This window comes from Leptonotus elevatus, chromosome 4, assembly GCF_054856555.1.
Source record: "Leptonotus elevatus isolate MCC_2025b chromosome 4, RoL_Lele_1.0, whole genome shotgun sequence".
Lineage (NCBI taxonomy): Eukaryota > Metazoa > Chordata > Actinopteri > Syngnathiformes > Syngnathidae > Leptonotus > Leptonotus elevatus.
In genome coordinates, this window is record NC_141242.1 from 13035377 (window position 1) to 13057388 (window position 22012).

The 22012-nt window shown below is 45.0% G+C and overlaps 1 protein-coding gene across 1 annotated transcript; it reads left to right on the forward strand.

The window, feature by feature from the left end:
- The first annotated feature begins 1644 nt into the window (after positions 1-1644).
- Positions 1645-20897, forward strand: LOC147175602 (zinc finger homeobox protein 3-like). The gene is made up of 11 exons (XM_086073634.1): positions 1645-1949; positions 4692-6399; positions 8295-8833; positions 9351-9564; positions 10194-10295; positions 10371-10498; positions 10586-10696; positions 12214-12376; positions 12450-17092; positions 17194-17853; positions 17938-20897. Exons 2-11 carry the CDS (start codon positions 4728-4730, stop codon positions 18052-18054), a joined length of 8349 nt encoding a protein of 2782 aa, XP_085929760.1. The 5' UTR covers positions 1645-1949; positions 4692-4727; the 3' UTR covers positions 18055-20897.
- Positions 20898-22012: the final 1115 nt, after the last annotated feature.

Genomic DNA, 22012 nt, shown 5'->3' on the forward strand with positions numbered 1-22012 from the left:
TATGGCTTGGAAGCCCCCGAAAGGATGACCACAGCACAACATCACACACACATCAGGCAAGAAATGAAAAATATGAATATAAATATAGGGATTAAGGACACCCCCCCCCCCCCCCCCCCCCACACACACACACAATTTATTTAAGTGACGTCAATGACAACCAGAACAACATGAGGTGGAGGGAAAAAAACTGCAAATGGACATAAAAACAAGTCATCTGATTTATGATTATGATTCCTTCAGGCACGTGCCAGGCACACAATCACTTTGAGGCTTTTGCAAATCATAAAACAATTATTGGATGAACAATAAACGTGGGTCAAGTCTCACTGAGCACAGTTTTAATAGGCCAACGGATCAATTGCCTAAATACTTAATGGCTTCATAATAAATGGAAAGAAAAAAAAACATCAAATCGGGAGTGTAGAGGAAAATATTCATATTCATGTATGACTCATTGTGTGAGATGACAGTAACCTTATTTGTTTCCGCTTTGGTGATAGCACATTGTTTTTGGGTTGCTATTGATATTTTTTCCTCAATGTACAATTATTAAAGATGATGTCAATTTGGGGAAAAAGATAAGGTTTGATTAGAAGAAAAATATTTATAAACGTTTATTTCTAATGCAATTTTCAGCACCTACAACATGCACGGTGGCCATATTGCACATCCAGTGTTTAAAATCACAATAGTATTATCATAACAATGAAGGCGATGTGCAAGGATGGCCAAAGAAGACAAAAAAGGTCATTTGTGATAACATGCATATGGATGGACTTTTACACTCAAATCTATTAAAAATTGTACTTTGCAAAACAAAATCTAAATAACACACTTGGGGCCCCATTTCACAGATGAGTAAACAAAACAAAAATCTGTGCAGATAAGATCAAATTTAAATGCATTTAGAAACACATTAGAATTTGAGAAATAAAATGTGATACATTTTTAAGGCTTGTCATATGGACAAGCACGATGGCAGACTCGTAATCATCAATTTTGTCGTTCAAGCTGCAGTTTATTTGTAGGCAAATGTCACATAAAATGTTAACACGAAAGGAATAAAATATTACAGCCGTGAGTGTCGCAATTTGAAGCATCACACTAGTCCTCCTAAAAATCTATTTTATTGAAATATAAAATAATACTCAATTTATCTACATATTCCGCCCTCTATTTTTTAAATATTTTATTTTACAATATTTTATCAAACTAATATGATACACCCGAGACGATTTCGAGCGTATTACACTGCCTACATTGTCTTATGAATCCAAAATACAATTCAAGGCGTTATCAGCAAATGTCGGGACTTTTCCCTAGCATTTTCCCCTCGTCCTTGTCTTCCAGCCCCCTCCCTTGCATCTTTCTCTCCCTCCCCTCTCTCTCTCTATCTCGCGCTCTCTCGCGGAATCCTATTGATCCAAACCGTCTAATTAGCGGCGTCTGCGCAATTACGCGCATGCGCAGCGGGCGCCATCTCAGCCATTTTTTGAAGGAAACTAATTAGCAGGAATAAAGAGCCAAGTGTTCCCCCCCCTGCCCCCCACACACACCGTGATCAGAACTCATTCTACCTCTGGAGCTCGCCTAGAACCCCTCCGTCCTGGCCCCCCCCCCTACCCCTCACCCGACCCCACGCCCACCCAGCCTGTACCCCCGTCTTGTGTGTTTACTCCAGCCTGCCTTGCCTTGCCTTGCCTGCATGTAGCTTTAATTACACTGTTTGCTAAACAACTTGGACGGCGGCTGCGCTCGCCTGCTCTCGCCTGCTCTCTCCCCCTCATCCATCCGTCCTTCCTTCCTTCCTTCCTCCCTCCTCCGCTTCCTACGCCTGCACAGGATCGTGCGAAAAACAACAACAAAAGGGAATGCGTGCTCGTCTTTTTCGGACTACTACTACGACGACACCCTCAAGCTCGCGGTGCGGGAGCCGCTGCAGAAATGTAAGTGTTGCGTTTTATTTGGCACCAAGGGCACTAAGCGCGCACGGAATGAAGCGTGAGTTGCTTTTTTTTTTTTTTTGCTGGTGCACCGAGTCACCTGTTATGTGTGTGTGATGGTGGTGTAAACAAAAAGCCACAAGAGTGCCGTGGTGAGTGTGGCGTGCCGCCTGACAACAGTCACACGCGGGGAGAGAACTCTTCAAGTATCCCCCCACAAGCCCCCCCCAACCAACACCACCATGCCTGCCAGGAGCCGTGTAAGCAATGCTGCCCCACGTAAAATTCGTATTTTCTGCGTGTGTTTTTCTTACCTGCAAAAGCTCTACCGAGTCCACCTAGGCTAGATACACGTTTCAAATCGAATCCAGTTGTAATGTCCCCCGTGGAAGTAAAGGACAAAGTATATTTACTGCCATGTTGTTGTCCTGCTTTCTTACGTGGCTCTCTCACGCACACGCACACTATGCTTTTTTTTCTTTTTTTTTATGTCCGTCATGTCTGACATATTAACACACAGTTATGTTTTGAAAATCCAAAGCCATAGTCTGTCATCACATAAACTCAGTGTCGTGGTGAATTTAAGGTTCTTTCAATTAGAATCAGATCTGTTTATTTACATAAACGCACAACACACCTCCAGGTGTGTTCAGTACACATTATTTATATTTATAAAAAATAAAAAAAAAGCCAAATCATAGCCTGCTATAACAAACTGAATGTAATGGTACATTTAGATTCAGAATGGTTTGTACACAGACGCACACACATTGCACAGTTATGTCTCTTATGTATACAAACAGTCATATTTTAAATAGCCACGACATAGCCGTCGTCCCATAAACCTGGGAGGACCAGCGCATCTCAGTTCCTAAGAATAGTGTGTGAATGGTATATGTACACAAAAAGGTGTGTATCAACACACTCTAACATTGTGACACACACACAGAGACACTTTTGCGCTTTTATGTCTAAGTCAGCTAAAATTAACAACATAAATGCTTTAAATAAATAAAAAAATCCTAAACATAGCTTTGTCCTAACAAACTGAATGCAAGGTTGACTTTGAGGTCCTTAAATTAGAATCTGATTTGCGTGTACCCGCGACAGGATTTTTACATGCACACGCACACACACACACACGCATGCACCTCTATGTCTGTTATGTATGCGCACGCAATCCCGCTTTTAAAAACCAAAAACAGGCCCGTCATCGCAGAAACTGAATGTAATGTTGAATTTCAGGCTCTTCCCATCACAATTTGATTATTTTGTACACATTAGATGAGCAAACACTCACGTGCACTGCACTTTTGGGGCAGTCTACTATGCAAATGCACAATGCTAAAAAAAACAAAACAATACAAAGCATAATGCTATTGCCACGGAAAATGAAAGCAATGGTGAATTTCAGGTGCTTCGATTGATTTGTACACACGCACACACACACGCAGAGTGTTTATTTTTAAACTTGGCTACACAATTGTGTTTTAAACTACACCAACACCATGCACAGTAATGGTGCATTTTAGGTGTTCGTAAATGTGAGTTTGACATCTGTAGCCGGATACACACACACACACACACACACACGCGCGCGCGCACGTTAAATGCCGGTTTCCCGTATTTGTGATCAATAGCCGGCCAGGAACGCTCGTATAAATAGTTGCATCTCTGACGGTCCGAGGCTATCGACCGCAGTGTAAATGAAAATCCTTATCAGATTAGAGACTATTCTCAGCTGTTGCGGGTTGCTGGCGGGCCTCAAAAGACCCCATGGCGGTGTCCCACAGAAAACATGGAGACCACTGCAGTGGGCAGGGGTCTGTGGCCTGTGACACAAACACAGTGCATTAAAGCGCTATCAGAGCGTGGATGTGGGCCATATATCTTCAAGCTGCAGAGAGAGATGGGGAGGGGGGAGGGGGGAGGGACACCCACTCTGGGTGTTGCAAGAGGAGGGGGTTGGTCTCGGTTGGGGCCAGAAAGGTGGAAGGTGAATTAAGGTTACGCCTTGATTTCTGATAAATGTCAGTAATTAAATTGTGGGACAGCCACGTCTCTCTCTTTTGGCGTTGGCAAGAGAGACCCACTTCTTTTTTGTATTTATCGCACTGTTTTGCTAAATACTGGCTTAATGCGCCACCTTGAAACATAAAACGTAGTCGTTGTCGAATGCACCTTGTAATTGTATTACCATTGCCATATATACAGCCAACATTAGCATGCGCTCGAATGCACATTTGTTGTATGCTGGACTAAATCCAAGCGCAAATGTGTTTGGTATGGTACAGCACTCCCCCTTTTTCTGTTTGTTTGGCTAATTAGAGCTCCCTGGCCCCACCTCCAAATGTGTGCGGCCAAAGATGCAGAATGATACAATGGTTTTAAAGCGGCACTTTTATCCACTTTTTTTTTATCTCAGTGTGGCAATTTAGCAGAAGCCCTTTAGCTTCAAAGCGTTCAGTTCTTTATTTAATCCGATCCCCCGAGGAATATTCTAGACCTCCTGCGTAGCCCTTACCCGCATTCCTCCACCTAGTTTGGCGCTTACGCTATTGATTTTCCCATTAAGGGCTAACGCTAACCCCTGAGTAACCGGCCTGTGTGTTGCACACCCTGAAAGCTCTATTGAGCAGATGCTATCCGAGGCCTTTAATCAATGGCCTCCACTGTTATGCAATATGATTTACATGACTCATTTGTTTCATTTTCTCCACTTTCTTGCTCTCTCTGCGTGTGCAGGTGGGGTGGTGATGCACGGCAGCTGTAGCCTCCGCCATGGACATTGGTGAGGGAGGAGGAGGGGACGGAGAGGGAGGAGAGGACAGAGATGCGGACCTCGGTACCCAGGCTTTATCTCGCCCGATCCCGGTGTTGATTCCCGAGCAGGGTTCGGCCTCTCGCATCTCAGCCGGGGTTCCTGCCAAAGAGCCCCCGACCCCGCGCGAGAAGCGGAATGAGGCAGGTGTCGAGGGGTCCCCGGCTGCAGGAGAGACCCAGGTAAGGGGGGGGCAGGGGGATGGACGCCATCGCGCGCGTCAAGAGGATGGAGCGTGTCCAAAGCAGTGGATGAAGGTGATCTTCCGGGAGGAATATCTGTCGGGGCAAAACGGGGAGGGGCATGCTGGCAGTGGCATGGGAGTGAAGTCGGCAACAGGGGGTCTCCCAAAAGCCCTCGGCAACAGCAGGGGAGGAGAGGAGAAGGAAGAGGAGGAGGCCATCTCAAACCAAAGCCAAACCAAATCCAAATGTTCTTTATTACCTCAACAGAGCCAGCAAAGCGCTTCTTCCAGCACGGCGAAGGCCAGTGGCACGCTCGACAGCAAAACAGCCGCATCGCCAAAGTCCTCCCAGAGTCCCCAAACCTCTCCAAAAGCCTCCCCTTTTCTTTCCACCTCTCCAAAGCACTTCACATGCCCGTCCTACTCTTCTGCCCTGCTGAGTGACACGGAGGCAAAAGACATACCAGGAGATCAGGGCTGGATTTCTGGGTTTCCTCAGAGCTTTAAATCCCAGCAGTCGACTCTGGCTTTCCCATTGGCAGGTGTGGAGGGGGCCAGTGCGCCTGCTGAGGACAACGGGCCAGCGGGGGCTCCTCACTCTTCCATTTCCGACGGAGATGGCGCCAAAGCTCCAGAACCAAATGACAGCCAGCTTGAGACGGACGTAGACGACGAGCGAGACAACGACGGAGAACAGAAAGAAGCTGTCCCCAAAAACCTCAACCAAGAGCTCTCACTGACAAGTCACATGACTGTAATGCACTCACGCAATTCCTGCAAGACGCTGAAATGCCCCAAGTGTAACTGGCACTACAAGTCCCAGCATACCCTGCAACTCCACATGAAAGAGAAGCATCCCGAGACGGGCAGCCAGTGTGTGTGCGCCAACGCCGGTGGGAAGTGCGTCTGCGGCAGTTCGACGCGGGACGTGTGTGGCTACTGCAGTTCAGGGAAACCCCACCCCCGCTTGGCCCGGGGCGAAACCTACGCCTGTGGCTACAAGCCCTACCGCTGCGAGGTGTGCGACTACGCCACCTCGTCGAAGGGCAACTTAAGCATACACATGCAGTCGGACAAACACCTTAACAACGTGCAAAGCGGGGGACACGCCAATGGCCAGATGCATACTTTGCACGCTAGCAACAACAATAGCAGCTGCGCTAACGGGGCCACGACGGACGAGCAGGCGTACAAGCAGCCGCTTCCGCTTCCGCTTCCCACCTCGACTACTCCGCCAATAGCCAAGCTCACACCACCTGCGCACTCTCCCTCGCATGGCAAGCGGTGGCGCTGTGACGTCTGCGATTATGAGACCAGCATCGCCCGCAACCTGCGCATACACACCACCAGTGAGAAACACACACATAATATGCTGAGGCTGCAGAGGGGTTACTACCTGTCCCACTGCAGGAGCCTTGCTCCCCATCTGAAACACCTGCAGAACACAGGTAAGACACACATGAAACCCTGGGCTGTCGGTTTAGTACATAGGTGTCAAACTCCGGTCCTGCGGGGTTTTGGATGTTTCCCTTCTCCAACACAGCTGATATACGATCAGCTCATCAGCAAGCTCTGCATAAGCCTGATAACGATCCTGCTGATTGGAATCAGCTTGTGTTGGAAGAGGGAAACCAACAAAACCTGCAGGACTGCGGCTCTCGAGGTCCGGAGTTTGACACCTATGGTTTAGTACATGGGTCTGCAACCTGCTGCTCTGGAGCCACGTGTGGCTCTTTAGTCCCTCTCCTGTGGCTCCACTGTGGATCTCTATTTTGGACACACCTCATGCAATGCATTTTCATGACTATTTACATTGTAGATTTTCACTGAAGGCATCCAAACTATGAATGAACACAAAAAAAGGCGAAATAATTGAATTGTCATTCCCTCGATGCGCTTCAAAAGGTAGTCACATGAAATGGTTTTCCAACAGTATTGAAGCGGTTCCCAGAGGTAAGAATGCCAAGCGTGTGCAAAGCAGTCATCAGAGCAAAGGGTGGCCATTTTCAAGAAACTAAAACATGCTTTCAGTCATTTCACCATTTTTGTTAACTACATGTGTTTATTCTTAGTTTTGATGCCTTCAGTGAGAATCTACAATGTAAATGGTAATGAGAATAAAGCAAACCTATTGAATGAGATGTGTGTGTGTCTTTTGGCCTGCACTGTATATATATTTGTATATAGTTATTTGTATTTTTTAGATAACATTTTCTTCAAATTAATTAATGACTAAAAAAAAGAATAATATATATTTTTTTAAATAGTCCAAATTTTTAAGTTGTCGGAAAAAGAGATGAAAGGTAGACGAAAAAGTTTTTTTTTTACAAATAGCCTACCGAAAAAGTCCAAAACGCGACCGTAAAATGTCCAAAAAAAGTAGAAAACTACCATAAAATGTCCATGAAAAAGATGTCCAAAAAATGTGTAAAAATGTAAGAAGAGAGGCAGAAAATTATCATAAGTCCATAAAATTGACAAAAATGTCAGAAATTTAACAAAAAGGCAGAAAAGTACAAAAAGTGTATGAAAAATTACTAGTGCTGTCAAAGTTAAAGCATGAACTAATTAATGAATCATTAAAAAATTATCGCATTAATCATGTATTAACGCAGCTTAATGGCAATATTAATTTTGACCACAGATGATCCTTTATCTTGACAGCGGATGGTTACGGTAAATGGTCGCACAGGTTGTGTTTGAGCAATAAACATAACTACATACATTAAAGTAAAGCATTTAATAAATGTTTGCTTATGACATTCAGAATATTTGTTCATGTCAAACTATTGGGGTCTTTTTTTCCATTTTTAAATTATGCAAGTATTTAACTGATTAGAAAAAGAGGAGAATGAGCATGTGCAGTGGGTAATTTCTTTTTTAAAGGCGACCTCATGACAAAAAATTAACACATAACAAGTGCTCTTTAAATTTGATGGGCAAAAAATGTTGATAAAAAGACTTATAATTTAGAGATTAATCGTGGTTAATCAAAATTCTAAGATCTGATAAAAAAAAATTGTAATCGTTTGACAGCTCTAAAAATTACACACACACGCACGATCCAAAAAACGGAAGATGAAAGGTAGAAGAAAATGAATCTCGAAAGTATTGAATGCTGCATAATTTTCTGTTATGGTGCAGCTCTAATGAGATTTTGGGTCCTCAGTACATTAGAATAACACATTACAATATTTACTTCATCACAATGTTCAAATGTTTGCGGCTGCAGACAGATTTTTGGTGATTTATTTGGTTTAACATGGCCCTTTTGACAGGAAAGGTTGCTGACCCCTGGATTAGTAAATGAGTAAAAACGCTTACAATCCTTTCTATATGTCAGGTGGCGAGCTCTCCTTGAACATGAGACTAACGACGCAACAAGTCACCGAACAGCCCGTCACCCTTGGCTCAACGCTGACTCCATCCCCGTCGCCTTCACCCTCCCCACCGCCAGTCCTGTCTTTGTCTCCTACCGGCCCGCTCTGCCAGGGTGTCTTCCAATGCCTCGTCTGCTCCTGCTTTTCTTCTGACAGCTTAGAGTCTGTGGAGCAGCACCTGAACGCCCCTCGCTCCCTGCCCCAGTCCGAATGGTGCTCCCTGGTCGCTGGTGGCTGCCACTGCAGACTGTGTGGCTACACCACCCCGCTGAGGGCTAACTTCTCCTTGCACTGTCAGACCGACAGGCACAGAACCCGCTACCAGCTTGCGGCTCATGTTCAAGAAGGGGGCGACCGGGGTCAGGAAGGTGCTGCCTTAATAGCTAAGGGCAACCCGATCCAGCTGAGGTGCAACCTATGTGAGTATGCGACGAGCAGTTTGGAGAAGCTGCAAGGACATTCCCGGAGTTCCCACCATGAGTCCAGCGTCCGGGTATACAGAGTAAGCACTGACTTTCTTAAAGGGGAAGTTAATGTTTTGGACAATATGTTGTTATATGTGACCTCACTAGTCGAAACATGAGATTCTGATTAATATGACATTTGTGGAATATGAGTTCCTGCCGTTTTTATCCATCTCAGGGGGCAGCCATTTTGCCACTTGCTGTCGACTGAAGATGACATCACAGTTGCTCAGGCAACGACCAATCACAGCTCACCTGTTTTCTGAAGCTGAGCTGTGATTGGTTGCCTAAGACCTGAGCAACTGTTTCAGAAAATGAGCGACATCAGTAAGTGAGTGAATGGGGGGCACACACAAAAATGGCCGCCTTCTGATACTGATGCAAAATTGCTGGATTTTGCTGCTTAACTCATATTCCACTAACGCAATATTAACCAGAAAACCATATTTAGACTAGTGGAGCTGCATAGAACATATTATTGTCAAGATGTTTTTATTTTAAAGCGACATCATTTGAAACTAACATTTTTCTGCCGATGTGGCTTTCTCTTTGCAGTTCCTGCAGCAGTACGATGGTGAGGTCGATGGCGGTTCCTATCTATTCCATTGTCTCCTATGCAACAACTCCTCTTCGTCCAAACTTCAAGTTTTAAAACACAGTCAAACCCAGACCCATCAACAGAGGGAGGCGCTGCTCCAGCTGCAGCCAATGGGCGGAGAGGAGCTGGCAGCCATTTTTACCATCAGAAAAAGTCCCGATGGGGTCACAGGTGAGAATGTGAACCTTGCGAGCGTATCTGACGTGCAGCTGCGTCTGCTCGCTGACGCGAGAAACGAGGCCTGGGAATTAAGATGAAAAGTGAGAAAATGAGTAATGGCTGTTGCTGAGCTATTGATCGAGTAAATTGATCAGTCGATACACATCCTTGTTATATCCCCCGATCGCCCCTGTCGACAGCTAACTAGCACCTGCTAATCAATGAACCAATACAAATCCCTTGGACAAAGATGGGGGAGGCAGAGGCAGAGGCTTGTAACGAGTGCCAAATCTGCTGCATAACCCGCTGCCGTATGGTTGCTTGTATTGTCACCTGGAGTCTGCACATTCATCTTAACACTTTTGTGATACATTCTGTTCTGGAATTGGTCTGAATTAAGATTTATGAAGGCAAACCGATGTATTCCAAATCCAAGCTAACTCTTTTCTACCTTGTAAGAGAATCTAATGGAGAATCAATATGCGATCAATACGGTATCAAGGTAGGCAAGAAGAAAGAAACATGGACCTTAACGTCATTGTTTTCATTAAGGGGGACGTCATGAAAATAATATGAATAGCATGAGTACGAATCACTAAGCATGTACCATCAATGATTATTATATTACTGTCATGTCTCAGGAGAATTTAATGAAGATGAGGACAATTCTGGCGAAGTCACCGCCGGTCCTTTGGACCAAACCAAAGACAACGTGGGGCTTAAGCAGAGTGACAACGAGACCGGTACGGCTGCCTATTGAAATACAAACATTTCCTTGCATAACTGAATAATATTGACATGTTCTGCTGTTTCTGAAGAAGAAAAAGCGGCGGAGGAGTTTGACAAGAGGGAGTCCTTCAAGCGCCAGGCATCTGATTGCGGGGAAATAGAAAACTCCATCACAAACAAACGGCCCCGAACACACCAGCCGAGCGAGAACCAGCAGGTAAGCAGTTGACCACCCACACAGAGTAGAAAGTAAATGTTAACCTTTATCCTCACTTCACCCTCTCACCGTTCTATCCCTTTGTAGACTGTCCTGTGCCCTTTGTGTCAAGTGAAAATCGCATACGCACACCTTCGACCGCACCTCACGCACGTGCACAGTGTGGCACAGGACTGCGTAGATAAGCTCATCGGCACAGTAAGTGGATGCAAAGTGTGTATTTGTTGTATTTGCGTTTGTCGGGGTTAGCACAAGGAAATGAGCAGGCACAGAGAAGGGGGATGGGGAAGAGTGAAATGTAGGGAGACAATTCCATTAAGAAGGCACCCGAGAGCAAGGTAGTGGCTTTTTAATGCATGTTTAAGGAGCTCCCCACGATCATCGTCGATGCGGACGTACAATCTTTGTGTGTGTGTGTGTGTTCTTAACGTAGTGTTTGACTGCAGCAGTGAGGGAAAAGCCAGTGTTTCTATAATGCATCTTTAAGTAGCCCTCTATTACCAGAAGTGCAGTCAAGCTAAAAAAAAAAAAAAAAAAAAAGTGGGGGGGGGGGGGCTTTTTTACTGTGACTCTCGAGCTAACAAAGACCGGTCATCTATCCACATCACCATCCTCCATCTTCTTGGCCCCATATGGTAAGTGGCCTTTGTCTCCTGCTCTCTTTGCCTCCACTTCACGTCCTGCTTTTCACCCTTTCTCCCCTCTTCTGTACCCTATCCCCCCCCCAGCCCACACGGCTACTCCTATCGTTCGTATTCTGCAATCTCTGTCCCTGCTCCTCCCTTTCTGTCTCTCATTTTCTGACGCGTTACCCCTCCCGCACTGACTCTCGGCGAGGCTGGGTTTTTTTTGTGTGTTTTTTTTCCACTGCCCCTTACGTCCTCCCTCCCTCTTCCTGGTCTCTCTTTTTCATATTCTTCACCCCTTAGCACTTACCACCCCCCTCCCGAACACACCCACGCCTACCATCATCCTCCATCCTGCTCGTACACCTCCCTCACTCACTCTGATAGTAATTGAGGTTCATTAATTCCGACTGAGGCGATGATGGCCATTATGTACCTTGCTTTCCAATTACGCTCTCTAGATTAAGCCTGACCTTCAGTTTTCTGCAGTGTGTGTATGCGGTGGTCTCGTCGCTCTTCTTATGAAGCCGTTACGTGGAGAAAACTCTTGTCATGTAAATCTCATCTTTAGCCTTGCACCCTTTTCCTTCGCGTAGCGTGCTTCCTTCGCGTGGATGGCACATCGGCTCTTGAAGCTGAGGAGATGGAGGTTTTCTATATATGAGGAATGATTTTAAATAAAATTCATTATTCAGCTCAGTAAAGTTTTATTAAACCCCCGGGGCATGGAGGAGGGCGTCATTGGCGCTGAAGGGCAGAGTCACATATCTCAACCATGTACGCTTATTACCAAGTTGATGTGCCTTGCTGCGTATAGCACCATACAGACAGGGAAAAGATAAAACAATACACTTAGAGATTCACTCTTGAATGTTTCATGATATTAGGACAGAGAGCGTAGCCTCGCTGTGTTTATACGTCTTGCAATTTGTCTGCTATTAAGCTGTACAATTAAACATGTTTTATTCATAACGTTGGCTAAAGAAAAATGTTGTTACCCCCCATTTTTCTTTGAATTGCTAGAGCCATGCTATTTTCAAAAGAACGTCTTCAAAGAGCAAAACATGCGACACATTTTCTGTCTTTCAGGTCACACCATCCTTGGAACAAATTCAGCCTCAGCTAGAAAATGAGCTACCATCTGACCTGTGTATGGATGACACGATGAAAGGTCAAAACATGAAACTTAGCCAGACTGGTCTTTCTCATGAAACTGATTCCCTTACTTCAGATGATTCACCAAAAAACAAAAGTAGGTTTAATGAAAGCAACACATTTAAATATTTGTATAGTAAAAACATTCATAACCACTGTGTATTTGGCAGGCATTTCAGGGGAGAAAACTGAGGGAAATATAGCCGCACCCAAAGATGTCACAGCTCTCCTCACCCCACCCCTAGAAGACGCCACTCAGCCTTCTAACGGAAGACTGGCTCCTCAATCCCTGACTCACACACCTCCCTCCTCCCCAACTGCTGACCCCCCTCCTCTTTCTGATCGCCATGGTTACCGGTTTCGTTGCAGCAGGTGCAGCCTGGCGTTCCCCACTCAGGAGAAGCTCCAGCTTCACTGGCAGTACCATGCCATGAGGGCGGCGACAGAATGCCCCCTCTGCTCCAGACAGTGTCGCAGCCAGGAGGCCCTGCAGAGACACTTGCAGAATACACACTCGCAGCCGGACAACACACAGAATACAGCCTCTTTTTCTCATACGGCACAATACGTGGAACACGGAAAGAGCTCAGTTCAACAAGATTTGAGTTTGTCGCCCCAAGCTGAACAAGAAGCAGGTGAGGGCGAGGGTGAGGATGAAGAGTTGGAGGACGAAGATCTGCAGGAAGAAGACAGCAGTGAAGGAACGGAACAAACAGAAGAATGGAAAACGAAAGACAAAGACCTGGTTGCTGAAACTGGTGGAAGTGATGAGGAATTAACAGAGCCAGAAAAAGTGCTAAATGATGAAATTCCATTAGAACCTAGTTCCATTTGTCTTATCAAAAAGAGCTCTAACCCAACAATGGATCGGTATTTGGATCCATCAAGGCCATATAAGTGCACCATATGTTCTGAATCTTTTACCCAGAAGACAATTCTTCTAGTTCACTACAATTCAGTGTCCCATCTGCACCGGGCCAGGCGAGCCCTGCAGGAATCAAACACGGGTGTCTCTGCCCCAGAGGCTCCCCGTGGCCAAGATCCTCGACCCTACAGATGCAAACTATGTGGTGTGGGCTATAGCCAGAGCTCCACATTGGACATCCACCTACGCTCGGTTCTTCACCAAACAAGAGCTCGTGCTGCACAGAACCCAGGTACACAAGCATCAGTGCCTAGTGTAGCTATGCCAGTATCTGCTACCACGACTACTACTACTCTGTCTGTTACAAGTAGTAAGGAGACTTCTAAGAGTTTGCCTTTCACCAAGAAGCCAGATGTAGCTAGTTCTTCATCAGGATTGGTAGCTGAACTCCAATCGACTGTCTCAACAGAAGGTCAGCAAGCTAAAAAGAGAGTGGCGGAACTGATAGCATCGCGAAACCAGCTGCTTCTAATTCAACAACAGCAGTTGGCTCAGGCACAGGCCCAAGCCCAGTTACAACACACAGCGTTGCTCCAGGCCCAAGTAATGCAGCATCTTCCTATCGGGCCAGAGAGTCTCTTTCAGCACTTCTCTTTGGCACCAGAAAACTTGCTGTCTCTGCAGCAGCAACTTCTTTTGCCGTTTTACTTTCCAGGAGACATGAAACTTAACACAGAGTTGGCAATAAAGAGCTTGGAACATACCCAATCTGAGGCGGCCAAGTCTACCCTGAGTGAACAGATTAAGGGAGAGGCTAAAAAAGAGAACAACCCTCAAACAGATGAAAAACATACTCTGAATCAATATTCATCCTCCGATGATATCCCAAAAATATATGTTGCTTCTGACACCAGAGTTGACTACAGCCGTGTATCCTCTCCGAAAGAAAAAGAATGCATCAGAAGTGTTGTTGATGAAAAAGAAGAAATGTCTGATTCTATTGTTACAAATGAGAGTCAAACCCAGGAAAGTGTTTCATCCACAGGTCATGTCCCAAAATTACAATGCCCTCCACCAAGAGTGCCATATGCTGCTGTGAATGGGGAAGCTCTTAGGACCTTGCTGCAGAGTTATGGCTATGAACTGGCACTACAATATATACAAAGTAGACATAGGCACCAGCAGCAGATTGCAACCCAAATGATAAATATGAGAAATGATTGTGCTGATATAAACAAGATGGAACTGTGTTCAGGGGGACAAAAAGGGTCAGTTGGAGCAGATGATGGAACACTGCGAAGCTGCAACAGGGATGCCAAAAATGAATTTGAAGACATGCAAAGTTTTCCAGGGGAAAATCAGGGCAACTATGATAATGCAGATAAATTAGCAAACAAAGAGAAAAGATGCTGTGGAAGAGGACAAAAGTGTAGAGATTGTGGAAAGTTTTTTTCAGATGCCATGATTTTAAAAAGTCACCAGGAATACATTCACAGACAAGTGCTTCCCACTGCTGCGCTAGAAAGGTTTTCCAGAGAATACAGACTACAATATGATCAATTGTACCCCTTAAAAGAGAAAATGTCTGAAGAGGATTCATCTCAGAGTACGCCAGTTTCAATTCCAGCTACATCATCAGAATCAGAACTTGTATCTGAAGCAGATAAGCCTCAGAAACAAGAAGAAACAGAGAAAGCAGAAACAAAAACATGCGGTGCAGCTGAAGACCTACCACTTGCCTCTGTACCATCTCCTTCTCTTTCTTCTTCTCAAACTCAAATATTTCCCCAAAAGGAGGCACCCCTTACAAGCACATCTACGGTTAATTCCCAAAACACATCACCAGCTAACACCATGACAGTTCCCTTACCAAAAATACCCATGCTTACTCTGCCTCAGCTTCCTATTCCCCCATTGACTTTACCCAAGCTTGCCCTACCCCCAATTCCTTTTCCGATGGAGCTACCGCTCATTCCCCAAGTTGTGATGCAGCCTGTGGGTCTCCAGACCCAAGCCTGGTTAGACTCAAGTGTGAACCCAGAGTTGGCTAAACTCTACCAGTCTCAACTGCTTGGGCAACAGGCAACTATAAATCCAGCAGTGATTTCCCAACCATCTCAGCTTAGTCCAGCATTGCTTGGCCAGCCTCCTCAAGTCAATTCTTTGCTGCTAAGTCAATCAGTTCAGAGCAGCTCCATTCCCACCGGTCAACAGCCCCAAGTCAGCCCAACATTGCAGGAACAACAGCAGAGCAAGAGAACCCGCACTCGAATCTCTGAGGACCAGCTGAATATTCTGAGAAAAAACTTTGATATCAACAGCCTCCCGAGTGATGAGGATCTAAACAAGATATCTGGTCTGTCTGGTCTACCACACAAAGTCATCAAACACTGGTTTCGCAACACTCTTTTTAAAGAACGCCAACGTGACAAGGACTCACCATACAATTTCAATAACCCCCCAACCACAGCGCTTGAGGAGTCCAGAGAGGAAGTCATACTAAACCCACCTCTGAAACTGTCCCCATCTTCACCATCTCCAGCACCAATAGACATGTCCCATCAAAGCCAGTTGACTGACATCCAAAGAGGTAATACCCACAGGGGGAGACGCTCTTCTCGAACCCGCTTTACGGAGAAACAGTTGGAGATGCTGCAGGGGGTGTTTGAAGCAACTCCCTATCCTAGAGAGGAGGAATATGACAGGATGTCTGCCCTGCTATCTCTCCCAAACAGAGTCATTGTAGTATGGTTCCAAAATGCGAGGCAAAGAGCCCGCAAGAGCCAGGACAGAAGTGTAGATGATGGAATGGAGGGGACGAGCCATCTTGACATTCTAAAGAAGAGAGACGGATACTACAAGAGTGATGATACTGGCGATAACAGCAATGGTGATGATGGGCAAAGTGACTCTCACAATGAAAATTCCATGGATCTGACCTACGAGTATTACGCCCATCCAGATTCTCCTGTTCTTGATTCTTCTACTCTTTACACAGAAAGTGAGCATTCGATGGGCAATGAGGAATTCACACCTGCTGTCAAAAAACAAGAAAATACAACTGCCTCTACTCAGACTAGCAGAACAGTGAAAAAAGAAATGACAGAACTGAACAGTGACCGCAAAGAAATAGTGCAGGCAATGCAAAATGTGTCCGAAGATGAAAATCAGGTCCAACCTCTGCAAGAAAGCTCAGCAGAAAAACCCCAGGCTCAATCTTCTGCCCCCTTTCAAAGTACAGTACAGAACAGTCCATCAACATCTGATGCGAGCCAGGATCATATAGAGAGTTCATCCCCAAATAAAGCTGTCGAAAAACCTGCAGCTATATCACCAAGTTTACCTTCGTCTTCAGAGTCGGAACATAACCACACTCAGCAGCCCGATGCCTCCTCGCGCTTAGAGACCCAGTCAGTAAACCATCTCCCAGTCCCAAATCCATTTCAGTGCAATCTATGCCCAATGTCCCTGCCATCATTCCAAATGTGGCAGGAACATCAGACAAGGCACCTCCTCGCAGCTCAGTCCCAGGTCCAACTCCTTCATTCTGGCTTCACAGACAGAACGTTGCCATATATGATGCTCCATTCCAACCACTCTCTGATGGCCAGCCAAATGCTTTCAGGCGCTTTGACACAGTTGCACCCTAATGCCACAAGTCCCATGATTTCGCACTTAAATAGCACACAAATTAAGAACTCACTTACTGACCTTTCTCAGAGTTCCTTGAAGCAGAGTTCAAAGCTCATTTCAGAGAGCAGTTTTGATGTCCAAAGGTATAGCAGAGAGTCTGAGGAAGAACGTAGAAGGGATAAGCGTCAGAGAACCACCATCACCCCAGAACAGCTTGAAGTGTTGTATCAGCGTTACAGTTTGGACTCCAACCCCACCAGAGGAGTTCTAGAGGGCATTGCACAAGATGTGGGCCTCACAAGAAGAGTGGTTCAGGTACAGTACAACAACAACAACAAAAAACACGTTATGACCATGTTAATCCATGTTTTATTAAAAAAATTAAAACATCTTTAACATGTTCTTTTATTACACAGGTCTGGTTTCAAAACACACGGGCAAGAGAAAGAAAAGGGCAGTTCAGGTCAATGGGGCCGGGATCCAGTTTCAGCATGGGCTTGAACCACCTCCGCTGTCCATTTTGTAGGGCTCTCTTTAAGGTGAAGAGTGCTCTGGATGCCCACATGAGATCGCGCCACTGGGCAGAGGCTGAAAGAGCTGGCTACAGCTTATCAATGAATACTGGTTCTAGTGGGCCCAATGGGATGGTTATGTCTTCTGTCATAGACAAACCCGGTCCATCTATCTCCTGTAGCTTCGTCCCAAACACTGGCATCGCCATCAGCAACAGAGAGCAAACCGTGAAGCCGCCTGTTACGTTTCTATCTTCAACCAATGATCTGAACAACCCAGGGGAGTATGATGACTTTGAGGAAGATGACGAGGAGTTCCAATGTGAAGAGGGTTCAAGTATGGCTGACCAAGGGTCTCTAAGTCCCGAAGGATCGGGGGGTCAAAGTTCAGACTGGGGTGAGAATCTGCAACCACATCACCATCAGCAGCAACGCCAAAGGACACAGATGAGCCACTTCCAAGTACTCCAGCTTCGAGACTTCTACAAGAGCCACCGTACACCAAATCGACATGAGTGTGAGGCACTCGGGCGGGAATTGGGACTGCCCCACCGTGTTGTGCAGGTAACTGTCATGGTGCAATTGACAGAAGGTAAAAGAAAATCTGAGTGTGATACACAAGATGTATACTTTCAAATGTGTTTCCAGGTATGGTTCCAGAATGCTAGAGCCAAGGAGAAGAGAGCAAGAACTCTGAGCTCCGACTCTGCAGAAAGAGAGCAGGCGGAGTTGACAGCTGGCGCAGGGGAGAGAGACCGCGCTTGATGAGGGTCCCTTTACGTTCTTCTACTATGCCCTTAAAACTCATTTTCCTACTGTCAACTACTTAAACAGAACTTCACTTTGCTGCCAAACCTGTTTCCTGAGCACCCCAAAGATGCAGAGCCACCGTGGCCCAAAGAGAACCGTTTTCAACTGAAAGTAAATCCAAACCAAGCTCTCTTTGCAACAACTTTTCTCTTTTTGTATTGCTCTCTCGTATGCGGTCTTGTCTTTCCTTGATGCCCCTATTCCTGTTGTCAGACACCTTTCTACAACCAAACTCGTCCTTGGATAAACAACAATGCCACATAGGCCAAAGAGCATTCTCTTAAGTATTGTGACCTCACTGCCTGGCTAGACCTGCAGTCTACCTCCCGGTCACCACAACAGACTCGATGTGGACCCCTTCAACCAGACAGTGCGTGAGGACGAGCTGTGTAGCATGTAGTGTGGGTCTTCAAAAGGCTGGAACAAGAACTTTCAAAGAGATTTTAGTGTAAATAGAGCGCTCCAAAAGATAAACTTGAAGAAGAAAAACAAAGCAGTTAACGATGGAAGACGCGGAAACCAAGTAATATCCTGAAATGGACGGTGGTATTCCATTGAGCTTTTGTAACGACTGACTCAGATTCCAAAGCTCGTAACCAAAATTTTACATGTCTGTTGTTTCATCGTGTTTGTTTTCAGTAACAAACTGCAGAGCTGACGTCTGTACAGTGAAGGGTGAGACCTGCACCTGGCACAGGAAAAGAGGGAAGCAATGGACTGATCCAGTGCCAGGGTGCAATTCCACCCACCACAAACCAATGAGTCTTCTGTTGTACATGGACACCTTGTATGTTCCTTTTGTGGATAATAGCCCAAATAGCACAGAGCAGAAAGGCAAGTTTGCCCTGAAAGGGGCAAACTATTTTTATAGCACTCAACCATAATACTGTATATGATAACTTTAACCAAACTCAAATTTACATTTGTGTGTGTGTGCGTGTGTGTGTCTAGTAATAGTTTCTTAATATAAATCTTATGAATTGAGATCAACTGTCTTGCTTCGGTATAATAGTGTCATGATTCTAAAAAGATTGTGACAGCTTTGATATGTTCAGGTAAGGATTAACTGCCTTTCTGATCTTTGAATATACCAATGGCTTACCGATGTTGTGTGATGAATATGAAGCTTTTTACGCTCAGGTCAGCAGCTCAATATGGCTCCACCTCCAATGTGAACCTGATACTTTCTGTCTTTAAAGGGGGAGGGGCACACTTTAGGTCGGGACTAAGTATTACGTCAACAAAAACATCTGCGTATATCAAAGATCTGAGCTTTTCACCTCAAATAGATTGTTACAAAAAACTTATTAAAACTAAAGTGTTTAATAGCTTGAGGGGTAAATGTACAGTATTTAGCTTTTGTATGGTTGACTCAAGACTTCATTGGATGTTTGAGACGCAGCTCTTGTTTGTACACACCAACAAGGAGCTTCTGCGCTAAGCAGAGGAAAAACTTAATGATGGATGTTACCGATTGTTATTTTTGTACACCTTAATTTATTTTCCCTTTCCTCCCTCCCCTCTTTCTTTTGAATGTTTTTCTTCCTCTCTTTTTTTTTTTCTTCATTTGCAACCAGTTCGTATCTAACTAATAATAATATAACAATAATAGCTGAACAATAATTAATGCTTTAAAACAAAAATCCAAAGACGTGATAATACTTTACCATAAGACCTACAAAAGTAAGCGCTACTGTGTACTTGACGATGTTTTGCTGTTTTTAAAGGAAGGAAGGAGTCCCTATATCTAAGCTACTGTTCTCTGCCTCTCATAAGCACACTGGAGTACTCTGTAACCAAAACCCCCCCAAACTAGAGCCATGGCAGTCTGTAATATAGCGGTTGAAGAGTTTTACTTTTCTGAGAAATGTTGCCCTTTATTTTCCCCCCTCTTTTTTTTTTTTTTAAACCATAGTGTTAAACTCCAGCCCTTAAGGATGTCCAGTTTGCTGCTAATGTACTGTAGTTTCTAATGTTACTGTAGAAAGATGCATGCTCTGATCGCTTTACAACTAGGCTTTAATGACTACAAACTGTAATAATGATACATGCGATGCTGTTGATGAACTGCTTCTGTTATTCTGTTGGAAACAAATTGATACACGGGGCTAGATTCCATCAACTTTTTTTGTTTTTTCAGTAATCGGTTCAGAGAAGACAACAGTAGAACAATTTTTTTTCATACCATCCAGTAAACCACTCAATTTGTTGGGTGTGTTTACTTGCTAAACACAAGAATAGCATTTAGCATGTTTGAAAGGAGTTCAGCCCCAGAATTTTCAAGGTATGGTTTTATTCTGTGCTTCGATGTCTGTACTCCATTTTCCCAGCGAAAAAAAACGCTTTCCAAAGGATGTGGACTGACCAACGCTGTCTTGTTTTGTTCTCAAACGAACCAATGTTTACGACAATACCAATGAGCTTTGTTCTGTACAGAAATGTGCATTCCAAAAAAAACAAAAAACAAAAAAAACCTGTTTTTCTACACTTGATTATTTTCTGAGTTTTATTTCATTGATCTCTGGTGACCATAAGATGTACATATTGGAGTCTTCTGCTGTGAAGGGACTCCTTATTGTAGGTAAAACTGACTCTTTTTGTTTTTTTTTCCTGGGTATGTTGTTGCCATAGTGATGACCAAAAAGATACCTGTGATGTGCACCTGTCCTTATGTCTTGCTCCAGTGGTTTTGTGTGTGTCTATAATATTCCCTTCCCCCACTTCCCCTACTGGTGTGTTTCTCTTTTACCTTACTGCTCCCATATTCCACTGAGCTAAATAAAGTCTGCTTTGGTGCATGTTCTGGTCTCATCCCTTTGGCGTGACGATCCACGTTGTGCACGTCGAGTTATGAAGGGGTGTTATTTTTATTTATACATAATCCTCATATTCCAGGTGGTATTTCTGTGGTGCTGCGTGCATGGCTGGAAGGCTTTTGGTTTTGTGCAATGGTGTGTGCGTAACGCGGCAAAAGTGTTGGAAGCGAAGCTCTTTGGTGAATGGAGCCCTGACCTCTGGGGTCACTTCATTAATTACATCTGTGACATTCAGCCAGATGAGTTTCCTTTGTGACTAAATGATATGAGGAATATTAACGACTTTGGATGAATTACACCGCCGCTCCTGCTGATGATGATAATGCGTTTTACGACTCTGGGAGAGAGGGGAGGCAAAATCGCTCACTACAGCACATTTAGGGTGCACGGATTTCCATATGAAAGATTTCCAAGACGGGAAGATACCACTTTTTATTTGATTGTGTTTTTATTTTGGGGTTGGAATGGCGGATGATGGGGAAAAGGGAAACCGTAACGAGTCCACTGTCGTGAAAACGTTTTATTCATCCATTGCGGAGCGTCGAGCCAATGGCACAACTGCGAACACAAAATGGCTACGCCGAGAGAACAATGGTAAAGCAAACACAGAAGAGGGCTTAAGATTGCTTTGCGGCTGATGATAGCCATCTTAGAAAGTCATCCCGATAAAGCGATCCCCCACCATTTTTCCTTCTCCCTGTCCTCCCCCCTCTTAATCAAATGAGCACTGTGCAGCTGGTGGGGTTGCAGCAAAAAGGGGTATGAGTGTGGCGGAGGGTGGGGGCGTTGAGGGATGGCGTGAAATTATTGCCTGCTGGTGTATATGTGTCGCTGGGGGAAACGAGGGGGGGGGGGGCTGCGTTGTTCGTCTGTGTGTGTGGTGGGGGGGGGGGGGGGGTGTAATGTCATTGCCTGCTGGTGAATCTGTAGTGGGGGCTCATTTAGATTTAGATTGGTTATGTGAGGAGGGAGCTGAAAGGCCAGCTCATGTTTATGCATGAAGCCCAAAGCATACTGCTGTGGTGGGAGCCTGAATTAAAGAGACAGAGCTGAAGAACATTCACACTTTTTTTTTTCTTCTTTTTCTTCCTGGAAAA

What these genes read in the sequence shown, in the direction of transcription:
- LOC147175602 (XM_086073634.1), top strand. Translation starts at nt 4,728, where the DNA reads ATGGACATTGGTGAGGGAGGAGGAGGGGACGGAGAGGGAGGAGAGGAC. An exon ending in TAGATAAGCTCATCGGCACA is followed by an intron (nt 10,697 to 12,213) that starts GTAAGTGGATGC and finishes TCTGTCTTTCAG; the next exon opens with GTCACACCATCCTTGGAACA. An exon ending in TCACAAGAAGAGTGGTTCAG is followed by an intron (nt 17,093 to 17,193) that starts GTACAGTACAAC and finishes TTTATTACACAG; the next exon opens with GTCTGGTTTCAAAACACACG.